Source organism: Rhinatrema bivittatum, chromosome 9 (genome assembly GCF_901001135.1).
Source record: "Rhinatrema bivittatum chromosome 9, aRhiBiv1.1, whole genome shotgun sequence".
Classification (NCBI taxonomy): Eukaryota; Metazoa; Chordata; class Amphibia; order Gymnophiona; family Rhinatrematidae; genus Rhinatrema; species Rhinatrema bivittatum.
In genome coordinates this window covers 249,673,703-249,696,859 of record NC_042623.1, presented here as the reverse complement: position 1 = coordinate 249,696,859, position 23,157 = coordinate 249,673,703, and the positions used below count along the sequence as shown (strand labels likewise).

Here is a 23,157-nt window from a genome sequence, read left to right as displayed (position 1 = left end):
TCCAGAGGTTGTTTACTAAAATGGTCAATGGTCTTCATTCTAAAGCATATGATGAGACTTAAATATCTAAACTTGTATATCCTAGAGGAAAGGTAAGATAGGGAAAAAATGACACACATTTAAATATCTCCAAGATTTCCATACACGGGTAGCCAGCATTTTTCACTGGAAAGGAGGCTCTAGAACGAGGGCTCATGGGTTGAGGTGACAAGAGGTAGACTCAAGAATAATCTTAGGAATATTCCTTTACCGTGAGGGCAGTGGATGCATGGAAAAGCCGACCTGGTGGAGACAAAACTAGTATCTAAATTCAAGAAAGCATGGGATAAAGTCAGGGGATCTTGAAGATAGTGATGGAAGTTTGTAAAGCTAAATTGGATGGATGGGCAGACCAGATAGACCATATCTTTTTCTGCCATCATGTTTATATGTTGTAATGTCTCTGCCTACTGTTTAAAGTATCAAATGTTCCTTAATATGCAATGCTTTCTAAGGCTTTTGTTAGTCAATAACTTCCAGAAGAATAAATATCTGTACCCAATTTAGGAAGAGGATTTCTTTATTGCTCTGCAAATAGGCTATAGATAAAGTAATAAAAGGGTGAGGAGCATTAATGATTATTCTAGAGCACAGTGAGACAAACCAGATTTTGAGTGAACATCGAGCTGAATTTCCTCAGAACATTTATTTCTGCCAGCTAAGAGTAATGAAGTGCGGTAGCACCTCTGCTAACGAGGAGTGGCTGTGAGGAGACACCTCATTCATTTGAAGACAAGCCTTTGTTGTCCCAGCTGTCATATTTCCACTGTATTAATGTCCTTGCTGCCGCCTTCAGGGTGTCTCGGGGATGGCTGCGAGTTCTCCTGTGACTGGCAGAGATGCACACTTTGAAGCCTTTTCATTTTCATTCTCTGTCTACGAGCAGTTCGAAGCTTTTTAGTTTTTAAAAAGCTATCCTCTAATTGGTACAAATAGTCCTCAATCAGCCCAACCTAGAAAACAAAAGTCTGTATAAAATATCCTTTTTAAAAAAAAAAAAACAAAGTTCAAAATCTTTTTCTTCCCAAGTAATCAGTTTATTTCAAAAGCATATTTTCCGGTAACTCTGCCACTCTGATACAGTGTCACCAAAATTAAACATGAAAGCATTTTGGTCTCCTTCCTGTGGGGATCAATTATTTTGCACAGGTACAATACTGTCTCTTTTTAATCTAGCTCTGCAAAGTGGGAATAGAAATTTATCAAGCACCTCTCCCTTAATGGCAGTGAAAAACAGCCACTGTGAATGCATGATGAGGAAATTAATCTTTTGCTTTTACTTTATATAAGAAAAGAATACCAAAAGCAAATGTAGGCTGTGGCATTTATATGCCAAATGCCTGCAAGGGGAGAAAAATGAGCATTCCATACTGATATGGCAAGGGCCATTTTTCTATTGAATCAACATGTTCCTGAATAAATATTTCCTATGAATTATCAGCCGGCAGAGAATACAATAAAAGAATAATGAAAAAAGACAATTTCTTTAAAAGCAGAAAATCATAATTATAAATAACCAATCTTTATCTATATACAGTATATATTTTTCCTGGCAACAAAAATTTTTATATGTATAATGTTCAAGCAAAAATTTGTTGGTATATGAAGAGTAATCCTACCAGTTTGGTTTCAATTACTGCTATTTTTTAGTATTTAAAAGTCTGGAATGAGTGAATAACGCTATTCTCTATGGCATATGCTATTGAGTGAGATTATGGCCTAGTCAAGCCACATGCTGATTCATTTATAAGTATTTTATGCAGTGTTTTGAATTCATGCATATGGAAGTTACAACTCTGTGCTATTCATAAGTAATTTCTCGTGCACTCTGCATTTTTGTTAGTAATTCTGCCATCTTTGATTAATAAGGTCTATATGAGGGACACACATAAAATAGCTTGGTTTTGAAGAATTTTGTCAGACACATCATGGAGAACTTTGTAGAAACATGGACCCATAATTTTTAACACCCCTCTATACATCTACTTTTTTTTATTTTGTCCGCTCATAAATTAAAAAAGAAGAGTCTTGAACTGTGCAATCAATACTAGTGTGCTTTCAATAGTTTCCTGAGTCAGAAGAAATGATCTTTTACCAGTGCCTACCAGTTTTTTTTGAAAAAACAGAGCCCCTACCCCTAATATATTTTTTTTTTAAGGCTTCAGTCGGCTGCCACCCACTGTTTGCTCAGGCCCACCCAATGTTTTTTCAGGACCAATAGGAACCTGCCTCCCACAGCAGCAGCAGGGCGGCACCCAGCAGAAAATTAAGGAGTCTGTGGAAGCAGCAACAGAAGCGGGGGGACCTTACCAGCCTGGTGGAAGGGCACTGTAGGTTGGGAATCAACGGCTGATGGGACACTCTTAGTGTAGCTGCCCCCAGGTACAAGTTAGCAGTGGTGGCCAGAAATCAGTGGCAGGCTTTTGCGGCAAAGGCCCCCCTTCCCCCCCCCCCACTCCCACACACACACCCCTCATTCCCCACTACAAGTGGCAGCCTCCCCACACTCACTCCCTACCCTCCCTCTTGTGCCGCCCAAGAGGAGTCTGGGTGAAGGTGCAAGCCGTAGAATTACATGGGTACACTCTGTGCTAGGAGGAGGTCAAAGCATCACGTCTGGGAAGGGACTGCACTTTTGCGCACCATCTATTCGGCGATTCAGAGCCAGGAAGGTGCATGGAGTGGTGGTCTGGCGCTTCAGCAATTAATGCTGCCACTGAAGCGGTTGGTGTTGGTCCCAGCAGCCCCCGTCTCTGAGGAGCCACTGCAACCAACACCAGGTCCTGTAGCAGCATTTTTCTCCTGTTTGCATAAATATTTAACCCCTTCAGACTAGTACTACTTAGAACCACCTTTTGCTGCAATAACAGCTTTAAGTCTGGGGTAAGTTTCTACCAGCTTTGCATACTGTTCGAAAGTGGGTTTTGCTTATTTTCCTATCAAATTTGCTCCAGGTTGGTTAAATGATGTTTATGGACTGTAATTATCAAATAGTGCCACAGATTCTAGATTGGATTGCGATCTGGACATTGACTTGGCCATTGTAGAACAGTCATTGTCTTGTTCAACCACTCCTGTGGTGCATTGGCCTTGGGATCATTGTCCTGCTGAAAGGTGAACTTTCTCCCAAGTTTAATTTTTTTTAGCAGACTGAAGCAGGTTGTCTTGCAGTATCTCCCTGAATGTTGCACCATCCATCCATCCTTCAGTTTTAACAAGATGCCCGGTCCCCGCTGAGGAAAAGCATCCTCATAACACGATGCTGCCACCCCCATACTTTAGTGTTGGGATGGTGTTTGATGAGGAATGGGCAGTGCTAAGTTTGAGCCACACACAGCATTTTGAATTTTGGCCAAAAAGTTCCATTTTTGTCTCATCTGACAACAAACTTTATTCCACATTTTACCTAGGTGACGCTGCTTTCTGGCAAACTCCAGGCATGCTTTGATGTGGTTTTTCTTCAGTAATGGCTTCTTTCTAGTCACTCTTCCATGCAGGCCAGTTGTATGCATAGCTCTTGATATGGTTGACTGGTGCTCCTCCACTCAGCCACTGAATTCTGTGAAAGTGCTTGATTGCCTTTGGGGCTTCCCTTACAAGTCTCCTCCTTGCTCTGATGCTGAGTTTTGAGGGACGGCCTTGTCTAGGCAGCATCTGGATGGTATGATGCAGCTTCTATATCCTTACAGTTGATAAACAGTGCTCTCTGGGATATCCAAGCACTTAGGAAAAGGCTAGGGGTGTGCATTCGGATTGACCGCATTAGTGAAACGCAACTCATTTTTTTTTTTTACTTAAAAAATTGATTCGACATAAACGATCGGATTTCCCACATATCGAACATAGATATGTTCGATATGTGGGAAATCGCGATTGTTGAGCCAAAATAAAAATATAAACCCCCTCACCCTCCTTAATCCCCCCCCCCCCCCCCGACTTACCACAACTCCCTGGTGATGGAGCGGAGTGAGGACGCCATTTCTGCAATTCTTGGCGAGAAGCATGTGACGTCGGCGGCACGTCGAGTGACGCCGGCGTCACGTGATTCCCGGCTCGTTCGCGCCGGACGGCTCGTTCGGCCCAAAAAGAACTTTTGGCCAGCTTGGGGGGGTCAGGAGGCCCCCCCAAGCTGGCCAAAAGTTCTTTTTGGGCCGAACGAGCCGTCCGGCGCGAACGAGCCGGGAATCACGTGACGCCGACGTCACATGATTCCCGGCAAGTTCGCGCCGGACGGCTCGTTCGGCCCAAAAAGAACTTTTGGCCAGCTTGGGGGGGCCTCCTGACCCCCTCAAGCTGGCCAAAAGTTCTTTTTGGGCCGAACGAGCCGTCCGGCGCGAACTCGCCGGGAATCACGTGACGCCGCGTCACTCGACTTGCCACCGACGTCACATGCTTCTCGCCAAGGATTGCAGAAATGACGTCCTCACTCCTCGCTCGATCACCAGGGAGTTGTGGTAAGTCTGGGGTGGGGGGATTAAGGAGGGTGAGGGGGTTTAAATTTTTTTTTTGCACATATGTACATATACCCAACTCATTGGATTTTTTTTATGTCCATATTGGCCGCAAGTGGGACCCCCTTTCGGACATAAAAAATATGAACATAAAATTTTGCTCTGCACATCCCTAGAAAAGGCTACAAAATAATACCCATCTTGTGCATGTCTATAACTTTATCTTTAATGGCCTTAGAATGCTTTTTGGTCTTCATTTTCACAGCTTTCCTTCAGATTCAGAGTTGGACCAATGGTATTGCTATTATGGAGTTTTTTTATCTAGAAAAGCTGACTTTTTTTTTTTTTTTTTTTTTACAGATTCACAGGTAGAGGCTAATTGTAAGCCGATTCTTAGGGTAATATCTTTTATCTGTGTAAACTTGGAGCTTCCACAGTACAGAACATAAGAAATTGCCATGCTGGGTCAGACCAAGGGTCCATCAAGCCCAGCATCATGTTTCCAACAGTGGCCAAAACCAGGCCACAAGAACCTGGCAATTACCCAAACACTAAGAAGAACCCATGCTACTGATGCAATTAATAGCAGTGGCTATTCCCTAAGTACATTTGATTAATAGCCATTAATGGACTTCTCCTCCAAGAACTTATCCAAACCTTTTTTGAAGCCAGCTACACTAACTGCACTAACCACATCCTCTGGCAACAAATTCCAGAGCTTTATTGTGCGTTGAGTGAAAAAGAATTTTCTCCGATTAGTCTTAAATGTGCTACTTGCTAACTTCATGGAATGTCCCCTAGTCCTTATGCAAGCAGCATTTTTAATTTTATTTTACAAAAAAATGCATAGAAATAAAGTAAATTTTCAAAGTCACAATTCAGTAAGAATATTGGTTTTCAATAAACATACTGCCTGGAATAATCTGTCTCATTTGTAATCTACAGCAATCACTTTTTAGGGGGTTGAATACTGTTGCAAGCCACTGTACTTAGTACTCACCCATGATAACATTGGGCCCAGCCAAGAATTTAGTTCTGGCTATGCCACTGCTCATAGTGCTGTAGTCTACTGGAGGCTGGTCTTGATTGAGCTGGAAGCCCAAAGCCGCAGGCCCAAAAATCGACTTAGCGTGTATTTACTTATTTGAAAAATTTTCTAATCTGCACAATCCTGGGTTCTTGGCAAAGAACAGTAAAGCCATGCATAATAAGTTATACTATGACAAACTATGTACATACATGACAACCACCAGTGTATAACCTCCACAGGTCCAATTTGCCATAACAGTATAGCCTAGATAATTTATTCAGATAAGAAGATAAAGTAAACAATATCAAAGCTCATAGGCTCCTTACCCAAAGGCCTCCTTAAAGAAAAGTTTTCAATTTTTCTGAAAGTCTGAGTACACTCAATCACTTCATTCTTAACTCAAGTTGCTTTGATATAATAAAATGGGGCTTGACAATATTCAACAAAAATGAATTGCTTAATTTGCTTTCTCATCAGCCAGGGATCAGTTCACTGAAAATGTGAGAAAAACATGGGCAATTCCAGTAAAAGGCTGGAGATTTTTAAATCATAGAGGCACCAAACATAAGGTTGCCCTGTTGAAAATCCCCAAACCTGTATTACGCTACATGTTACACTAAATTGTGTAAGGGAATCGCATCAGCGATGGCCAACTCACATAGTCGAGCCACAAGCAGACCTGCTCAACAGGATATCCATAATAAATATGCATAAGAGATTTACATGCACTGACTTTATTGTATGCAAATCTATCTCATACATATTCATGCATATCCTGAAAACCAGACTTCTTTGTGGCTCTTGAGGACTGAAGGTGGCCACCCTTGATGTATGGAGTAGCCATCTACATCTTCACATAGCTGAAATAGTCTGTTTCTGATTATTATAAACTTAATTATACATAAATTTAAAAATCAGGTTTTCAAGAAATCCAGAATGAATGTGCATGAGACAGATTTACATGCATAGCCTTCATTGTATGCAGATCTGTTTCATGCACATTCATGGAGGATATCCTGAAAATTAAAATTAAAAGAAGAAACGCCACGCGGTAAGCCCGCCCACCCCCGGTGAAGCCGAGACCGCGGCGACATAAGCCCTTTAAAGGGCCTGACGGCCTCGAGGCAGCCATCTCCCTTCCTGCCCTCCTCCCTGCGCGGTCGGCGCTGACCCATCGGGGTCAGGGGAGGCTCGAGAGGCAGCGGTGGCGCGGGAGGCAACCGGCCCTCATCTCGGGCCTGCCCCGGATCCCGAGCCGCGCAGGAGCAGAAAACAAAAAATTAAAAGAAGAAATGCCGCGTGGTAAGCCCGCCCACCCCTGGTGACGCTGAGACCGCAGCGACATAAGCCCTTTAAAGGGCCCGACGGCCTCAGGCGTCGCGCGCCTAAGGAGCGCGACAAAGGGGCCAGCCCCTTTGTGCGCCCCTTACTGCAAACCGGTGCCAGAACCTCCACGGCGCCAGCCCTCCTTAATCTCGTGCACACTTCTCATCAAATCACTTTATACCCTTACCAAACTCTCAGAGCTCAAACTTTATACATCACTGAGATATAAAAGCTTCCCAGATTCATAATCTCCTCTAGCACGGGCTGCCCAGCTTCTCCTTTCCCACCATCCTTCTATGCACGGAGAAGAAAGATGCTAACCTACCCCATCCCAGTCTTATACCATCGCTACCATTCCTGCATATACTCCTCCCAACAAGGACATCCAGATCCCTCATCCCAATCATGACCTCCCCTTTGACCCAGCTCTTGGGGCTTACCCTATTCTCTTTAACGCTCTTTAATGCACAGTCTCTGACGAAGAAAACATACATTCTCAACGACTATCTCCTGGACACTAAGCCAGACATCTGTGCTATCACAGAATCCTGGCTAAAAAACTCAGACATAGCTCTAATCAATCAACTTCCCACACATTTATATGACTTTTTCTCAATCCCCAGGCACAAGAAACGAGGTGGCGGCCTTCTTTTAGCCTCCAAGAAAGAACTCAGACTTACCTCACATACTATCATGTCCGCTTCTAAACTGGAAATGGGCTTATTCAAATCGAAACAACTCCAAATCCTGCTAGTTTATGCTCCACCAGGGGTATTAGACGCAGACGCCTCACCCCTCTTAGAAGCTATAGTGAAACATATCAACATGGATCTTACCTCTAAAGAGATTAGGACTTTTCAGCTTGGAGAAGAGACGACTGAGGGGGGATATGATAGAGGTGTTTAAAATCATGAGAGGTCTAGAATGGGTAGATGTGAATTGGTTATTTACTCTTTCGGATAGTAGAAAGACTAGGGGGCACTCCATGAAGTTAGCATGGGGCACATTTAAAACTAATCGGAGAACTTTTTTACTCAACGCACAATTAAACTCTGGAATTTGTTGCCCAGAGGATGTGGTTAGTGCAGTTAGTATAGCTGTGTTTAAAAAAGGATTGGATAAGTTCTTGGAGAAGTCCATTACCTGCTATTAAGTTCACTTAGAGAATAGCCATTGCCATTAGCAATGGTAACATGGAATAGACTTAGTTTTTGGGTACTTGCCAGGTTCTTATGGCCTGGATTGGCCACTGTTGGAAACAGGATGCTGGGCTTGATAGACCCTTGGTCTGACCCAGTATGGCATTTTCTTATGTTCTTATGCTCTTATCTTCCAGCTATAATCATGGGTGACTTCAACCTCCACATCGATACCACACCTCTCTCTTCCAACTGCGAAGCGCTCCTCTCCTCTCTCAGGGCAATGGGCCTTAATCAAATCGTTAACAAACCCACCCACAAGGCAGGACATACGCTCGACCTCATCTTCCTTAACTCCAACATTTCTCTCGCCACTGCTCTAGTCTGCACTCCAGTCTCCTGGTCAGACCACGTATTGACATCCACCACCCTTACCACTAAAAAACAGCCTAACACCCCTCAGCACCAGCCTACCATACACTTTAGGAAACCATGCGCATCTGACTTACTCAGTGATCATCTGTCCAAGGAACTCACAAACCTGGATGTATCCAACCCCAACTTAGCCCTACTTTCCTGGCACAAGATAACTGAAGCAGTAGCAAACAAACTATGCCCCTCAGTTGTTAAAACTATTAACAGCGCAAAAAGGAAAACAACCCTGGTTCTCCCCTGAACTCAAACGGTTGAAGCAAGACCTCAGACACAAAGAAAGAAGATGGCGCAAAGACCCCAACACAGCAACACTATCAGCATACAAAGGAACCCTCCATCTATACAGGACCTCCATTCTACGGACAAAAAGAGAGTTCTACGCCAATAGAATCCACGACCTACAATTCGATGCCAAGGCTCTCTTCTCATACGTCTCACAGATCACAAAAACAGCCCCCCCCCCTACTATCTCAGACGAACAGGCACAAACTAAGGCTAGTGAGCTCGCTCTATTCTTTCAGAAGAAGATTTCTAATACCCTCGAACTCCTCCCCTCCAACACCCCCCCCCCCCCCCACTCTCCAATATCCCCAAACACACTGGAGCCACTCTTGACACTTTTGAATTAATCTCTTCCAGTGAGATTGAGTCCCTACTGAAGAGACAGAAACCAGCCAGCCACCCGGCAGACAATATCCCAACTAAACTTCTGCTACTTATCCCAGACACCATCTCCGGACCTTTGGCGAACATTATAAACTGCTCTCTAACACAAGGTATCTACCCAGACAGATTAAAAAACGCCTCTCTCAAACCCCTCCTCAAGAAACCTAATCTTGACCCTAATGAATTATCTAACTTCCGCCCCATCTCTAATCTTCCGTTTCTAGCCAAACTCACAGAGAAACTGGTCAATACACAACTTTCAGAATACTTGGAAGAACACGAAATCCTATATCCTTCCCAATATGGCTTTCGCAAATCTCGCAACACAGAAACCCTCCTCATCTCCCTAACAGACCGTATCATCATGGGACTAGGCGAAGGTCACTCTTTCCTATTGGTTCTTCTAGACATCTTGGCGGCGTTAGACACCGTCAACCACTCCATCCTTCTTAATCGACTCTCAGACATTGGTCTATCAGGATTGGTTCACAAATGGTTCATCTCCTTCCTCAGTAACAGAAGCTTCAAGGTAAAAATTAACAATAAAGAATCTTCCATCATAAAATCTTCGCTAGGTGTACCTCAAGGATCATCCTTATCACCTACCCTTTTCAATATTTACCTCCTCCCCCTCTGCCAGCTGCTAACGAACCTAAACTTAATACATTACCTCTACGCAGATGACGTGCAGATTCTGATTCCTATAACAGAATCTATCACAAAAACACTCTCTTTCTGGAACAACTGCCTACAATCCATCACCAGCCTCCTCACCAGTTTGAACCTGGTCCTTAATACCGCCAAGACTGAGCTCCTCCTTATCTCCTCCAACCAAGACAATTCCCCTCCACAGACCCACCCCAACATTCAGGTCACACATGCAAGAGACCTCTGTATTATCCTCGATAACCGTCTAAACCTAAAGAAAGCTATCAACAACACGACCAAAGATTGTTTCTATAAACTTCAGGTTTTAAAAAGACTCTAACCCCTATTGTACCTCCACGACTTCAGGACAGTCCTACAAACCATGCTCTTTGCCAAAATAGATTATTGCAATGCTCTCTTCCTCGGACTCCCCATCTCCACCACCAAACCTCTACAGATGCTTCAGAATGCCGCAGCAAGAATCTTGACCAACACCAACCGTGGAGAACACATCTTCCCCATCCTCCGGAACCTACACTGGCTGCCAGTAAACTTCAGAATCCTACACAAATCCCTCACCATAATACACAAAACGGTCCACAATCATCTACAGCGCGACCTTGAAATCCCTTTCAGACTCCACACCTCAATCAGATCAATTAGAGAAGCATACAAAGAAACTCTGCAAGCCCCCCCAACCAAAGCCGCACGTCTCACTATCACGAAAGACCGGGCATTCTCGATAGCAGGCCCTACTATCTGGAACAACATCCCCACAGATCTTAGATTGGAACCATGCCATCTAACATTCAGAAAAAAACTTAAGACATGGCTTTTCTGCCAAGCCTTCCCGCAACCTTCTGAAGCACACTAACGGCCCTTAGCCACAATTCATGAACTCTGGAATTAGGAACCCCTAAGCAGCCAATATATACAAACTACTAACTTGTATTGTTATTATGTTCTCGGCTATTTGCCTCCTTCTACTCTTTTTTCCAGCTACCTATGCTTCCAAGTTTATCCACCTTGTTGATTGTAACTTTGCTCCTTTTGTTAAATGATTGTTTATTGTTAAAGTTCCTCCCTGTTGTCATGAAGGTCGGTATAGAAAAATGTTAAATAAATAAATAAATAAACTCTGACTGGCTAGGTGTATTGTGAGGACTTGTTGAGAGCCCCTTAATAGAGGGTAATCATTGTAAATAGTTGTCAGAAAAAAGTTTTATATCCAATGAGGTCAGTGTTTCATGGAAGTCCTACACCAGGGATACTTTTGTCTAAAAGACAAAGGTAAAAAACAAAAAAACACCTCTATACTATGACATGAAGCCTACTAAATCCCTGATGCCTTACTTCTGTGAAATATTGGCCATGCCTGATATACAACTTGCTTTTTGCTGATGACTCTTTATTATTATTTATTACCCACCTTTTGGAAAAATAATTCACCAAAGCTGGAATAGCCACCCCAAAAGTGGGAGGGGACCAGAGGAAAGCTGATAACTGAATGACAGGATGGGTAGGGTGTCATGAGAATGGAGACATTTGGATACTGCGACCAACAATCCTAGTCCAGTCAGAAGCACTACTTGTTAAAGGCCTGGCGGAAGAGCAAGGCTTTCAGCTGCTTTCTGAACTGGTGCTAGTCCTGAGTTAGGCAAAGGACTTCTGGGAGGGGCGTTTCAGAGGGGGGTGCTGCTTTCCAGAAGGCCCGCTGATGGGGTATGATTGCCATTTGCTCCAGCAGAGCGTATTATATTGTATTTTCACAATTCAGATAATGACATTGTTCAGTTTCTGATTTAAGTGAGATTAAGTGTTGAATTCATGACTTTTCTCTACACAAGCCCAAACATTTTCGTAATAAAAATAAACTGGGACATGATTACACCTCTGTGAAAACAAAAGTGATAAAACCATACCTTATGAGGTTCCCTTACATATGAATCTAAGTCAATATATATTTCAGCAGGGATTGCATGTTTCTTGGACTTTTAAGGTAGAATATTAAAAAAAAAAAAATGCATGGTAAAGTAAATTTCCCTTTCTAAAAGCACTAATCCTCTGGGTAGATGCTTCATAGGCAGAGTAATTGCCTTTGTGTTCATTAGATGCCCTTGGCAGCATCATGGGACATCTAACTTAAGTCACAGGCAATAGAGCTTTCTACCAAAGGGGCCATCACTTCAATAAAAGGGGAGTACATTTTAAACACTTTAGGTTCCTGAGTATAACAAAAAAAAAAAAAAAGAATAATTCTCCAATTTAGGCCTTACCTGCAAATGGGAGATCCTTGACTAGATAATCTTATATAGTACAAAGCAGTTCCTTTGAATTTAAAGAAACACCACATCTTGCAAACCTTTTCAATAGCATGGTTACAATTGTTTCTTTGTGTGAGTGCTCTACTCAGATGTTTCAGGACGTCCATTTAAATGATCCAATTAGTAAATGTCCCAATGTAGTTCATGGTAGTGAACAATTGCTCGAAATGAAAGGTTTGTTTTTTTTTTTTTAAATGCATTTATCACTTTAAGCCATCAGTTCTTGTCTAATTACAAGAGCAAAAGAACTAAATTCATAATTGTAACATAAAGTGAAAAAAAAGTGTATATTGTTAATTCTGTTTCTCAAGTTATTTTTCTTCTAAGGTAATGAGATTTTGAAAGGCATTAAAAAAAAAAAAGTTTCATCTTACTATGGGACTCCTTGTATCTATAGAAAGCACCGCACCACCCTCTGGGAGGTGTCCTTTAAGTTTTTTTTGGCTTACGACCTTATCTTATGTGCAGGCAAAAACAGAAAGATGGAAGACCTCTGCTTTCTTTCAACTTAATGTTCACACAATGGCGCTTTATTTTCCCACTTCACGAACTGGATCGCAACATTAATGTATCGTTAATGCTTTGCATTCTGACTTAATAAGCTATAAGTTATTTTTAGTTTTCATGCTGAAGAAAAGATGTTTTTATGCATTATTAAGCTAAAAAGTAAAGTATTTATTTTGTAATGTGGTGAAGGAATTGTAAATATCTTAATGCAGGGAGGGAAAGCTCTGCTCCTCAAGAGCCACAAACAGGCTTAGTTTTCGATATATTCATAGCAAATATGCATGAGATTTGCATGTGATAGATTTGCATATACTGCCCCTATCTCGTGCTATTTATTATGGATATCCTGAAAACCAGACCTATTTGTAGTTCCTGAGGATCGGGGTTGGCCACCCCTGCTTTTATGTGTATATCATATTTTGGTATTTTACTGTAATTATCTGTAGATATTTATGCTATAACCATTGGCTCATTTCGTTTTGTCAGTACACCTAAATGTACACAGTTTAAACAACTGAAATACTATAACAATGTAAACATGAAATAAATTCAAATAGCTTGGTAACTGCTTGAGTGGACTGAGCAAGAGGAGCATATGTGGCATGATCATTATACATTTTAACGCAAATCCCATAGCAGAAAGTAGCAAAGGTAGGATGCTTAAATTTAACGTCTATTGCAGATGTCAACATTTTTCTTGGGGATAGATATAAACACATAATATTCACAAAATAAGGGAACATTTCTGACTTTCTGGGATCCGCTTTGTAGATCCGTGGGAAACTATGGCTGTGTACTGAGATCATTTAGGTCAATAGATACAGTGATGGATTTCGGATTTTGGTACCCCTAGGCACTGTGGGGCTGATGCAATATAGTGCACTCAGCCTAGCGCACAGTTTGATAAATGGTTGAAAAAGTGGTTTGGATGCGTTAGAATAACTCCTGATGCACTAATGGGATTAGCACGTCCAAAATGCTCATCCAAACGAGTGCGTAGGTAATAATGCTCATCACATGTAAATGCCATGTAAATGAGGCTATTAACCCATGCAAAAAATCACTGTGCACCCAATGCGCACTTTTTAACCCAGAGCTGGTGTTGAGCCTTTGACGCACGGCAAGACTTAACAAAAAAGTCAAAATACTGCTTTCTCTTTTGCTTTGTCTGCAGCTGTTTTCATCAGTGCGTTCAAGTTTGGTTTCTACCATCTTGCTTCGAATCCCTTGCTTCACCTAGCCGTTACACTGCTTTTTTGTTCTTTTTTTTTAGATTGGGCAGTGCACCTGTAAGTGAAATGGTTACAACATGCCCCAGAGGGAGTGAGCTAGCAGACAGGGCGCGTGGCTCGCAGCCTTCACTGGACGTGGTGGGGAAAAACGTCCGCTCGTATTGAGTCTATTTTCTTAACACATACAGAGCCATGGCTCCTGGGTGCCTGATGTTTTGGAGTGCTAGGGAGGCACAATTTCCTCTAGCGCATCCTTTGTAGCACATCAGCTCATTAGATTATTGCATTGGGCGCCCAGGAGAGGTGGTGTGTGTGCGTTGGGAAAACATGCACTCAATACCAGCGCCCGTTTTACCACATGTCGCATTGCATTGGCTCCTGTGTTGGATCTTTGCTTTGTAATGCACTCTCATTAGATCTAAGGTAGCTTCAGAATTATATGCTGTTTTGTAAGCGGGTCATAGCTGTTTTGTTTGAAACAGTTTAAGCTGGTATGCAGCTTTGAGTTTTGGTGCACAATTGTGACATTTGATTTCTGCGTTTTGTTTTTAACTTATGTGATTTGTTTTAAATTTGTGAGAGGTATGAATAAATAATGTGTGTGTAGCTGTATTTTATCTCTGTTTTTACTTTACCTTCTCGACCATCACCAGAAGGTAAATTTGATACTTATAAAGTTAGAATTATTTTAAACTGATAAATCCTGGACAGTATTGTATCACAAACCAATTATATCATTTAGAAATCTATGTACCGAACCATTATGGCACTTGTGTAAATTAATATATTTCAGCATCCTTATTTTATGTGCCCTATTGTAAACCGTTGTGACGATCCTTCTTAACGACGGTATAGAAAAGATTTAAATAAATAATAAATATATTTTAACTTTTTATTGTTTTATGGGATTGGTGTGTTATGGATATTTTATTGTAATCCACTCTGAACATAATGGATTCATGATATAAAAACATGTATAAATAATTTTGATTCCAGAATCTGCACTATCCTCTCCTCTGTTTTAGCAGCAATACCATCAATTTACTTAACACAGAGGTCAGACTAACCTGGCTGTAGTTCCCAGCTGCCTCCCTACTTCCACTTTTATGCATAGGAACAACCTCCGCCCATCTCCAGTCCTTTGGAATTACTCGCAACTCTAAAGCATTGAAAAGGTCAGCCAATGGAGCTGCCAGAATTTCTCTAAGTTCCTTTAGTACCCTCAGATGTATTCTGTCTGGCCCTATTGCCTAATCTACTTAAACTTAGTTAACCACTCACGAACACACTTGTTTGAAAATCGATTTCAGGTTTTCCTCACTTCCATTCTTATTTGTGTTTGTTCTTATGTGGTGCTGTTCCTTCCAGAGTGAACACCAAAAAAAATATTTAAGCAATATTGCTTTTCCTTCATCTTCTACATATTCCTCCCTTTCGCTTCTGAGTCTAACACTGCCACTTTTGCACTTCCTTCTATCACTAACATATCTTAAAAAAAAAAAATTCTTGTCCGTTCCCCCCCCCCCCCCCCCCCCGTTATACCGTCTTTTCTACTTTTTCTTCCATTTGAATTTTTGCATTCCTGACTGTTTTCCCAGCTTATTTTTGCTTTGCAGATATTGCCGCCTGTCTTCCTCTTCCTGTGATCTCTTGTAGTTTATAAATGCTATCCTTTTCTCCTTTACCTTTTCAGCTACTTTAGAAAACTATAGTGGCCTCTCTTTCCTCTTTCCTTTATTTACTTTCCTAGCAAATATGTCAGTTGCCCTTATCTCCTTTTAATTGGTTCAGTGCTCTTCTACTTCCTCTAGATTTTCCCATCCAGCTAAGGACTCCTTGAAGTACTCCCCCATTTTAACAGAGTTAATTTTCCTGAAGTCTAGGACCCTTGCCTTGGAATGAACCTTCATTTCCTGCACTCTAGATAGTTGCCCTCATTACTTGGCCACATGGTCAACCTCGGAGAATTACATTCCTTTCTGGGATTTAGTGGTTATAATAGTTTATGAAAAACTGTTCAAAGATTGTAAACCCTTTGACAGGTTTGTTGCATGGTTACCCACCCATGAACAAAAAGCAGCACCACAGGGTGGCTAACAAGAGGAAGTATTTCAGGGTATGAAAATCCCTTGGCATAAGATAGATTCAAGAATGTGAAGTTGCTTTTAAAAGAATGATAGTGTCTATCGGGCCGATACAGAAAACTTTGCGGGAGAGCCGGCAAGCGCCCACTCTCCTGGGCGCGCGATTCAGGAAGCCCAGGTATGCAAACTAGGGCCCGCGGTAAAAAGGAAGCATTAGGGACACTAGCGCCTCCTTTTTGACAGAAGCGGCTGTCAGCGGGTTTGACAGCTGACGCTTAATTTTACCGGCGTCGGTTGTCGAACCCGCTGACAGCCACAGGTTTGGAAAACGGACGCCAGCAAAATTGAGCATCCGTCTTAAGGGCCGTGAGCAAATTTTTATTTTTTTTTATTTTTTTTTTATTTTTGGGGCCTCAAACTTAATATTGCTATGATATTAAGTTGGAGTGTGTACAGAAAAAGTTTCTGCTTTTCTGTACACTTTCCCTGTGCCGGCCGAAATTAACTTCTGCCGCGCGGGCAGGCGTTACTTTCTGTATCGCGCGGGAATAACTAATAGGCCCATCGACATGCATTTGCATGTTGCAAGCGCTATTAGTTTCGGGGGGGTTGGCAGTGTGTTTTCCATGCGCTATTACCCCTTACTGTATATGGGGTAAAAATAGTGCGTCGAAAACGTGCAGCCAAACTGGAGCTAAAGGTGTGCTTGGCCGAGCGCACCATACTGAATCGGCCTGTATGTAATTCACCAAGTTCCCTTCAACTGTTACTATGGACATATACAGTCCCTACGTCCCACTTTGTTTCACTGTTAAACTGTTAACCTATGTTTCATTGTTAACCCATGTTTCTTTGTTAAAATGTTCCTACGCATGTTTTAATGTTTCAATGTAAAAATGGTACGACTTCCGTCATGCTATTATCCTGTTACAATGTGAACCGATGTGATGTACCCCAACGAATGTCGGTATATAAAAGCAAATAAATAAATAAATAAATACTGGCTTTTGTTGACCTAGGCAAGCCCTATGACCTACATATAGCTGCTTACCTGGATGGCCTAGGGGGCAGCTCTGTCAGGATTAAGTCCCATGGCCTATAACATTACACAATAGCTCATATAATCATTAAATGCAGACCATGTAAATCCTCCTGAATAAAATGTAATAAAAAAAGAAAAGAAAACTCATGAAAACGCCAAATTTATATGAAACTACTTGTAATCTGTAATTCTCCAAAGTAAAGATGGTAAGCTGCAACATAGTTCAAACTCCTCTTATTCACCTACAAAAGCCTTCAAACTGTAGCTCCTCACTACCTCTCCTTTACTTATCCTTACACCCCTCTTCTTGATCTCCACTCTTTAGGAAAATCACTTTTCTTAGAGGACAAGCAGGATGGTAGTCCTCTCGCATTGGTGACTTCTTCGGATGGAGCCCGGCATGGAAAACCTTCGTCAAATTTTCTAGAAATTTTGCCTGGCACACTGAGAATGCCCAGCATGCCACTATCTGTGCATCCACGTAGGGTCCTTCTACAGTCTTTTTTACGGAGAGCTTTCATCTCGTTATTGTCTCTTTTCATCGTGGTTTTTCATTATTTTCCTGGTTGATTAGAATTCCTACGCCGGTGTCCCTCTTCCTCCTGGTTGTTGCCTTGGTAGGGAAGCACAGTAAGATTTTCTTCCTTCCTCATGGTCGATTTCCAGCAGTGTCACTTGGTAGCTGCTGGTCATCGACCGCTTGCCAGCTCTTTTTTTATGGCATTGTCCAGTTTTTGCCAGTGCCTGCAGCCTATGTCTATCAAAAACCTACACAAGATCTGTATTCTCTGCCTGGGGGCATCACATGCCTTCCGAGGGTGTCATCTTTGCTATCAAATGACCCCAAAGGCCGTCGGGCTTATCTGGACAAGATGGAGAAACTTTTCAGGTCCAGAAAATCCGATCCATTGACTCCGGTGTTGGGGGCATCGACGCTGAAGGGCCATGGGGAACACATGGACATGGGACCTTCACAGTCGACTTCTCCACCGTGGCCCTCCTGGTAGAGAGGTGCCAGTGATAGGCCATCTGTGTCATCCCACTCCAGGACATCAGGATCACCATCTTCCTCGGCTCCGGGGAAAGACTGGGCGAGCACAGAGGGAAGTCCCAGAAGCATAGTCACCGGTCACCATAGTCACACAGCACTGGGCTCGGGTCGGCACTGGCAGCTGCCATGATGCCCCTGAAGTGACCATGCTGAGAGGAGGCAACGACTTTCATCAAACCCAGGAGTCCTAGGCGTTCCCCACCGATATCTATGCCAGGCACTGATCTCCTTCGTGGCTTTGAGGGAGATCCGGTGACGTCTTCTCTTCTTCCTCCTCCATCTGTTCTTTCAGTGGATTTTCAGGAGAAGCTGGACAGAAGAGTGCAGCTGGCAGTGATTGAAGCCTTGCAGGGTATTGAACCGCCGGCTCCACCTGTGCCAGAGGAAGCACTTGCGATGTTAGCACCACTGGTGGAGTGCCTCAATGTCCTCCTCAGTGTCTTACCAATGCAGCAGCTGCCAGTGCCTGGGGCTCCATCAATACCCCAGTAGCCACCGGTGCTTCCTCCATCTGGGATAATTCACATTGTAGGTTCCTTTGAGCAGGAGGAACTGTCGCAGCCTGCAGCACCATCAGGGTCCTTGGTGTCGCATCCAGTGTTTTCTGGTCTGGTTCCAAGTCCCGGGGGGGAGGGGGGGCACTTGGTTCCCCTGGTGTCATCGGTGCCCGTGGTGCCTTCGTTATCGGTGGCCAAGCTGAGGGTCTGGGCAAAGGCTCGTCGTGAGGGTCCCCAAGAGACTTTAGTGAGGAGGATGCCCCGTATGACCCATGGGGAGATGATTCCTCCAAGTCTTCCTCTGATGGTTCAGATGATCTCCCCTCGGACCCAGAACTGTCCCCTCCAGAGGAGAGGCGCCAGTCTCTGCTGGAAGGCATTTGCAGGCTTTGCCTGGCCCATGCCAGAAGCCATTCCCTTCTAGCTCCTGATGGAGGAGGTTGCCCAACATAAGATGCTGGAGGTCCTTCTTTTTGTCGATGCCACGAAGGAGGTGGTGGCTGTTCCCGTCCATGATATATTTAAGGAGCTACTCCTTCAGATCTGGGATCACCCCATATCTGTTCTCCAGTAAATCAGAAAGCAGATGCTGTCTATTTGGTACAGCAGGCCTTGGGTTTTGAGAGGCATCAGCCATGGTAGAATCAGCCTTCAAGAAGGCCAAGCATTCCTGCACCCATGCTTCTGTTCTCCAGGTTGGGAGCACAGGGCATTGGATGCCTTGGGTAAGAGTGTTCCAGGGCACAAGGTTGATCACCTATATTGCTTCCTACTAGCTGTACATGACCCAAGAGTTGTCAGTGCATCCCTCATAGCAGCAGGATGCCTTTTTTACAGTCACCCAGCAGGGCCTGGAGTGTGGTAAACATGAGTTGCAGTCTACCTACGATGTTTGAGATGGCTGAAAGGGTGGTGGCAGTGGGCATTGGCGCCCAAAGGATGGGGTGGCTTCGGGCTTCTGATCTCCAACCAGAGGTCCAGGAAAAGCTTGCGGACCTCCCCTGTACAGGTGAGACCCTATTTGAGGATAAGATGAGGGACACTGTGGCTCAGTTAAAAGATCACCATGAGAACCTTCAGCATCTCTCAGCTAGTTCGTCAGACCCACCATCTTCCACCAGAAGATCTTTGTGTCGGGGTCCCAGAAGGTTCTTCTATTGGCAAAAGAAATACTAGCCTCCTGCCTCATGTGCTCAAACTCCATGCATGGGTTCTCAGGGCTGCTCTAGGCAACAGTGGACCTCAAGACCTCAGCCGGCACCCCAGCACAGCCCCGCCACAGGGTTTTGACTGGATGCAGGGGAACATAAGCCAATTCACCGCATCCTTAACTCTGGACCCTCCAGTAGGAGGTCGGTTGGGTCCTTTATAGCCCGTTGGCCCTAGGTTACCTCGGACCAGTGGGTTCTAGCCATCATTCGTCGAGGGTATCAGCTAAACCTTCGGAATATCCCTGTGGACTCTCCTCCGCCATCTTAGGCTCAGTCCTTCCATCAGGAGATTCTCTTGATGGAGCTCTTCACCCTTGTAATGGCCAGAGCAGTTGAGCCTGTACCACTGCGGCAGCAAGGGTGGGGATTCCACTCCCACTATTTCCTGACTCCAAAGAGAACAGGGGGACTCCACCCCATTTTGGATCTGAGAGCCTTGAACAAATTTCTTCAAAAAGAAAAGTTCAAGATGGTCTCACTGGGCACCCTGTTTCCCCTCCTGCAAAGAGGAGACTAGCTTTGCTCCCTCGATCTCAGATGCATACACCCACATCAAGATCTTCCCCAGTCACAGGTAGTATCTGTAGTTCCTTGTGGGCGAGAGGCACTTCCAGTACAGGGTGTTACCGTTAGGTCTCACTTTGGCCCCGCATGTCTTCACCAAGTGTCTGACAGTGGTGGGTGTGCATCTCCAATGTTTGGGAGTACACGTGTTCCCTTACTTGAACGATTGGCTGGTTAGGAGCTCCCTGAGCTTGACCATTCAGGTGCTGGAGTCCCTTGGGTTTCTCATCTACTACCTTGGTTGAGCTTTATCGGTGCCCGGCTGGACATGGATGGCTTTGGCCCAGGCCCTATCTACCTTGAGATTGGGTGCTTGCTCTGGCGACTCTGGCAAGTCTGAACCACAGAAGCCAGCAGGTCTTGGCCTGCCTCTTGCTTCACCTTCTGGGCCACTTGGCCGTGTCGATCCATGTTTTACCCTTGGCCTGCTTGGATATGTGCAGGGCTCAGTGTACCCTGTGATCTCAATGGCAGCAAGCCTCCCAGGACCTCTGTGTGCGAATCCGCATCATGCCACCTCTCTGAATTTCCTTGTCCTGGTGGGAAAGTCTGCCCAATCTGGAGCAGGGGTTCCCTTTATCTCCCCCTACTCAGATTGTACTTACCACAGATGCATCCACCATGGGCTTGGGGTGTGCATGAGGACAGCCTCCGCACACAAGATCTGTGGTCTGCTCAGGAAACACAATGCCAAATCAACTTCTTGGAGCTGTGGGCAATCTGCTACACTCTTTAGGCGTTCCAGGATCACTTATCCAGCAAGGCAGTCCTGATTCAGACCAGCAATCAGGTAGCCATGTCATATCAACAAGCAGGGAGGCACAGGGTTGCTCCTCCTTTGTTGGGAAACTTTTCATATTTGGTCATGGGCACATTCCCAGGGCATTTTGCTCTAAGCCATGTGCCTGGCTGGGTTGTAAAATGTGGTGGCAGACTGGCTGAGTCGATCATTCCATCCCCACGAATGGTCCTAGTCCAAGCAGTGGCGAATCGCATCTTCCGTCTCTGTGGGAACCCAAACGTGGACCTTTTTGCCTCCCCCCCTGCAACAGCAAAGTGAGGCATTTCTGCTCCCCGTACAGGGGGGGACAGCAACCCAGTCTCAGGCGCCTTTGCCTGCCACTGAGGCAAGGGCCTTCTGTATGCATATCCTCTGCTTCCCCTGGAGATGAATGCTCTCCTGAAGCTCCGGCAAGATGGGAGGACCATGATTCTCATTGCCCTTCACTGGCCAAGATCTCTGTCAGAGAGCCAATTGTTCTACCCCGGCCTGATCACACAGGATCAGGACAGGCTGTGCCATCCAAACCTCAGGGCACTGTTGTTGACAGCCTGGATGTTGAAAGGCTAGTTTTGCAGCCCCTTGACATCTCTGACAGCATGTCTTGGGTCCTGGTAGCTTACAGGAAGCCTTTCACCAGGAAGTCTTATAGCCTGAAGTGGAAGAGGTTTTCCATTTGATGTGAGGGTCATAGCTTGGATCCATTCTCCTGTTGCACTCCGAAGTTGCTCAACCTACTTGCTGCACCTTTCGGAGGCTGGTTTAAAGACCAACTCAGAGTACACCTGCATGCCATCGGTGCTTACCACCAGGGTGTTGACGGTTTGCCCGTCTCTGTGCAGCCCATAGTGGGGCGGTTTATGTGGGGTTTGCTTCAACTGAAGCCTCCCCTATGGCCTCCTGTTATGTCCTGGGATCTCAATGTGGTATTGGCTCGGCTCATGCGAGATCCTTTCAAGCATCTGCGCTCCTGTAACCTGTAGTACCTGACCTGGGAGGTTATCTTCTTGGTTGTGGTCACTTCGGCATGCAGGGTCAGCAAGCTTCAGGCATTGGTAACATCCGCCCTATATAAAATTCTTTCATAATAGGTTGGTATTGTATAATCACCCTAAGTTCCTGCCTAAGGTGGTGACTGATTTTCATCTTAACCAGTCGATCATTCTGCCCACTTTTTTTCCTAGGCCTGACTCGCACCAGGGCTAACGGGCTCTGCACAACTTAGATTGCAAGAGGGCCTTAGCTTTCTACTTCAAATGAACAGGCCACAGGCAGTCTATGCAACTCTTCATCTCATTTAACAACAATAGATTAGGAGTTGCAGTTACCAAGCAAACGTTGTCAAACTGGCTGGTGGATTATATTTCCTTCTACTGTGCACAGGCGGGCCTTCAGCTTGGAGGCCATGTCAAGGCTCACTCAGTTACAGCTATGGTGGCTTTGGTGGTCCACTTGCGAGCAGTTCCTGTAGCTGAGATCTGCGAGGTGGAGTTCTCTCCACACTTTCGCCGCCCATTACTGCTTGGACAGGGATGGCCGACATGACAGCAGCTTCAGCCAGTCTGTCCTTCGGAATCCTTTTCAGCTGTAGAACCCAACTCTTCCTGCCTAGGACCCTTTTTTTCAGGTTCAGGCTGTCTCCCTCTGTTACCAACAGTACCTGTGTTGTGTCCGTTGGCACCTAGTTAGGTGCTTGTTGGTTTTACCTGTTCAGGAGCAACCTGTAGCTATGCATTCACCTAACTGTGAAGACTACCATCCTGCTTGTCCTAGGAGAAAGCAAAATTGCTTACCTGTAACAGGTGTTCTCCTAGGACAGCAGGATGTTAATCCTGTGTTTATTTTATTTTTCGTAATTCTATATTATGAGATTGAATAGGGACCCGGTGTGGACATGCGGATAGTGGCATGCTGGGCATGCTCACTGTGCCAGTCAAAGTTTCTAGAAACTTGGTTGAGCTTTATTGGTGCCCGATAAAGTTTCTAGAAACTTTGATGTAAGTTTTCCGTGCTGGGCTCCATCCGATGATGTCACCCATGTGTGAGGACTATCATCCTGCTGTCCTAGGAGAACACCTGTTATAGATAAGCAACTTTGCTTTATTTATGCCCTTCTCCACCCAGGGCTGG

General features: G+C 44.4%; 1 protein-coding gene across 2 annotated transcripts in view; it reads right to left on the bottom strand.

The window, feature by feature from the left end:
* Positions 1-584: 584 nt before the first annotated feature.
* Positions 585-23,157, bottom strand: part of SPATA16 (spermatogenesis associated 16) — a 317,457-nt gene continuing 294,884 nt past the window's right edge. For both annotated transcript variants that reach the window (XM_029617036.1, XM_029617037.1), the window contains one exon: positions 585-992. In XM_029617036.1, the coding sequence (XP_029472896.1) occupies positions 795-992 (198 nt within the window). In that variant the 3' untranslated portion in view covers positions 585-794. The remainder of the gene's footprint in view (positions 993-23,157) is intronic.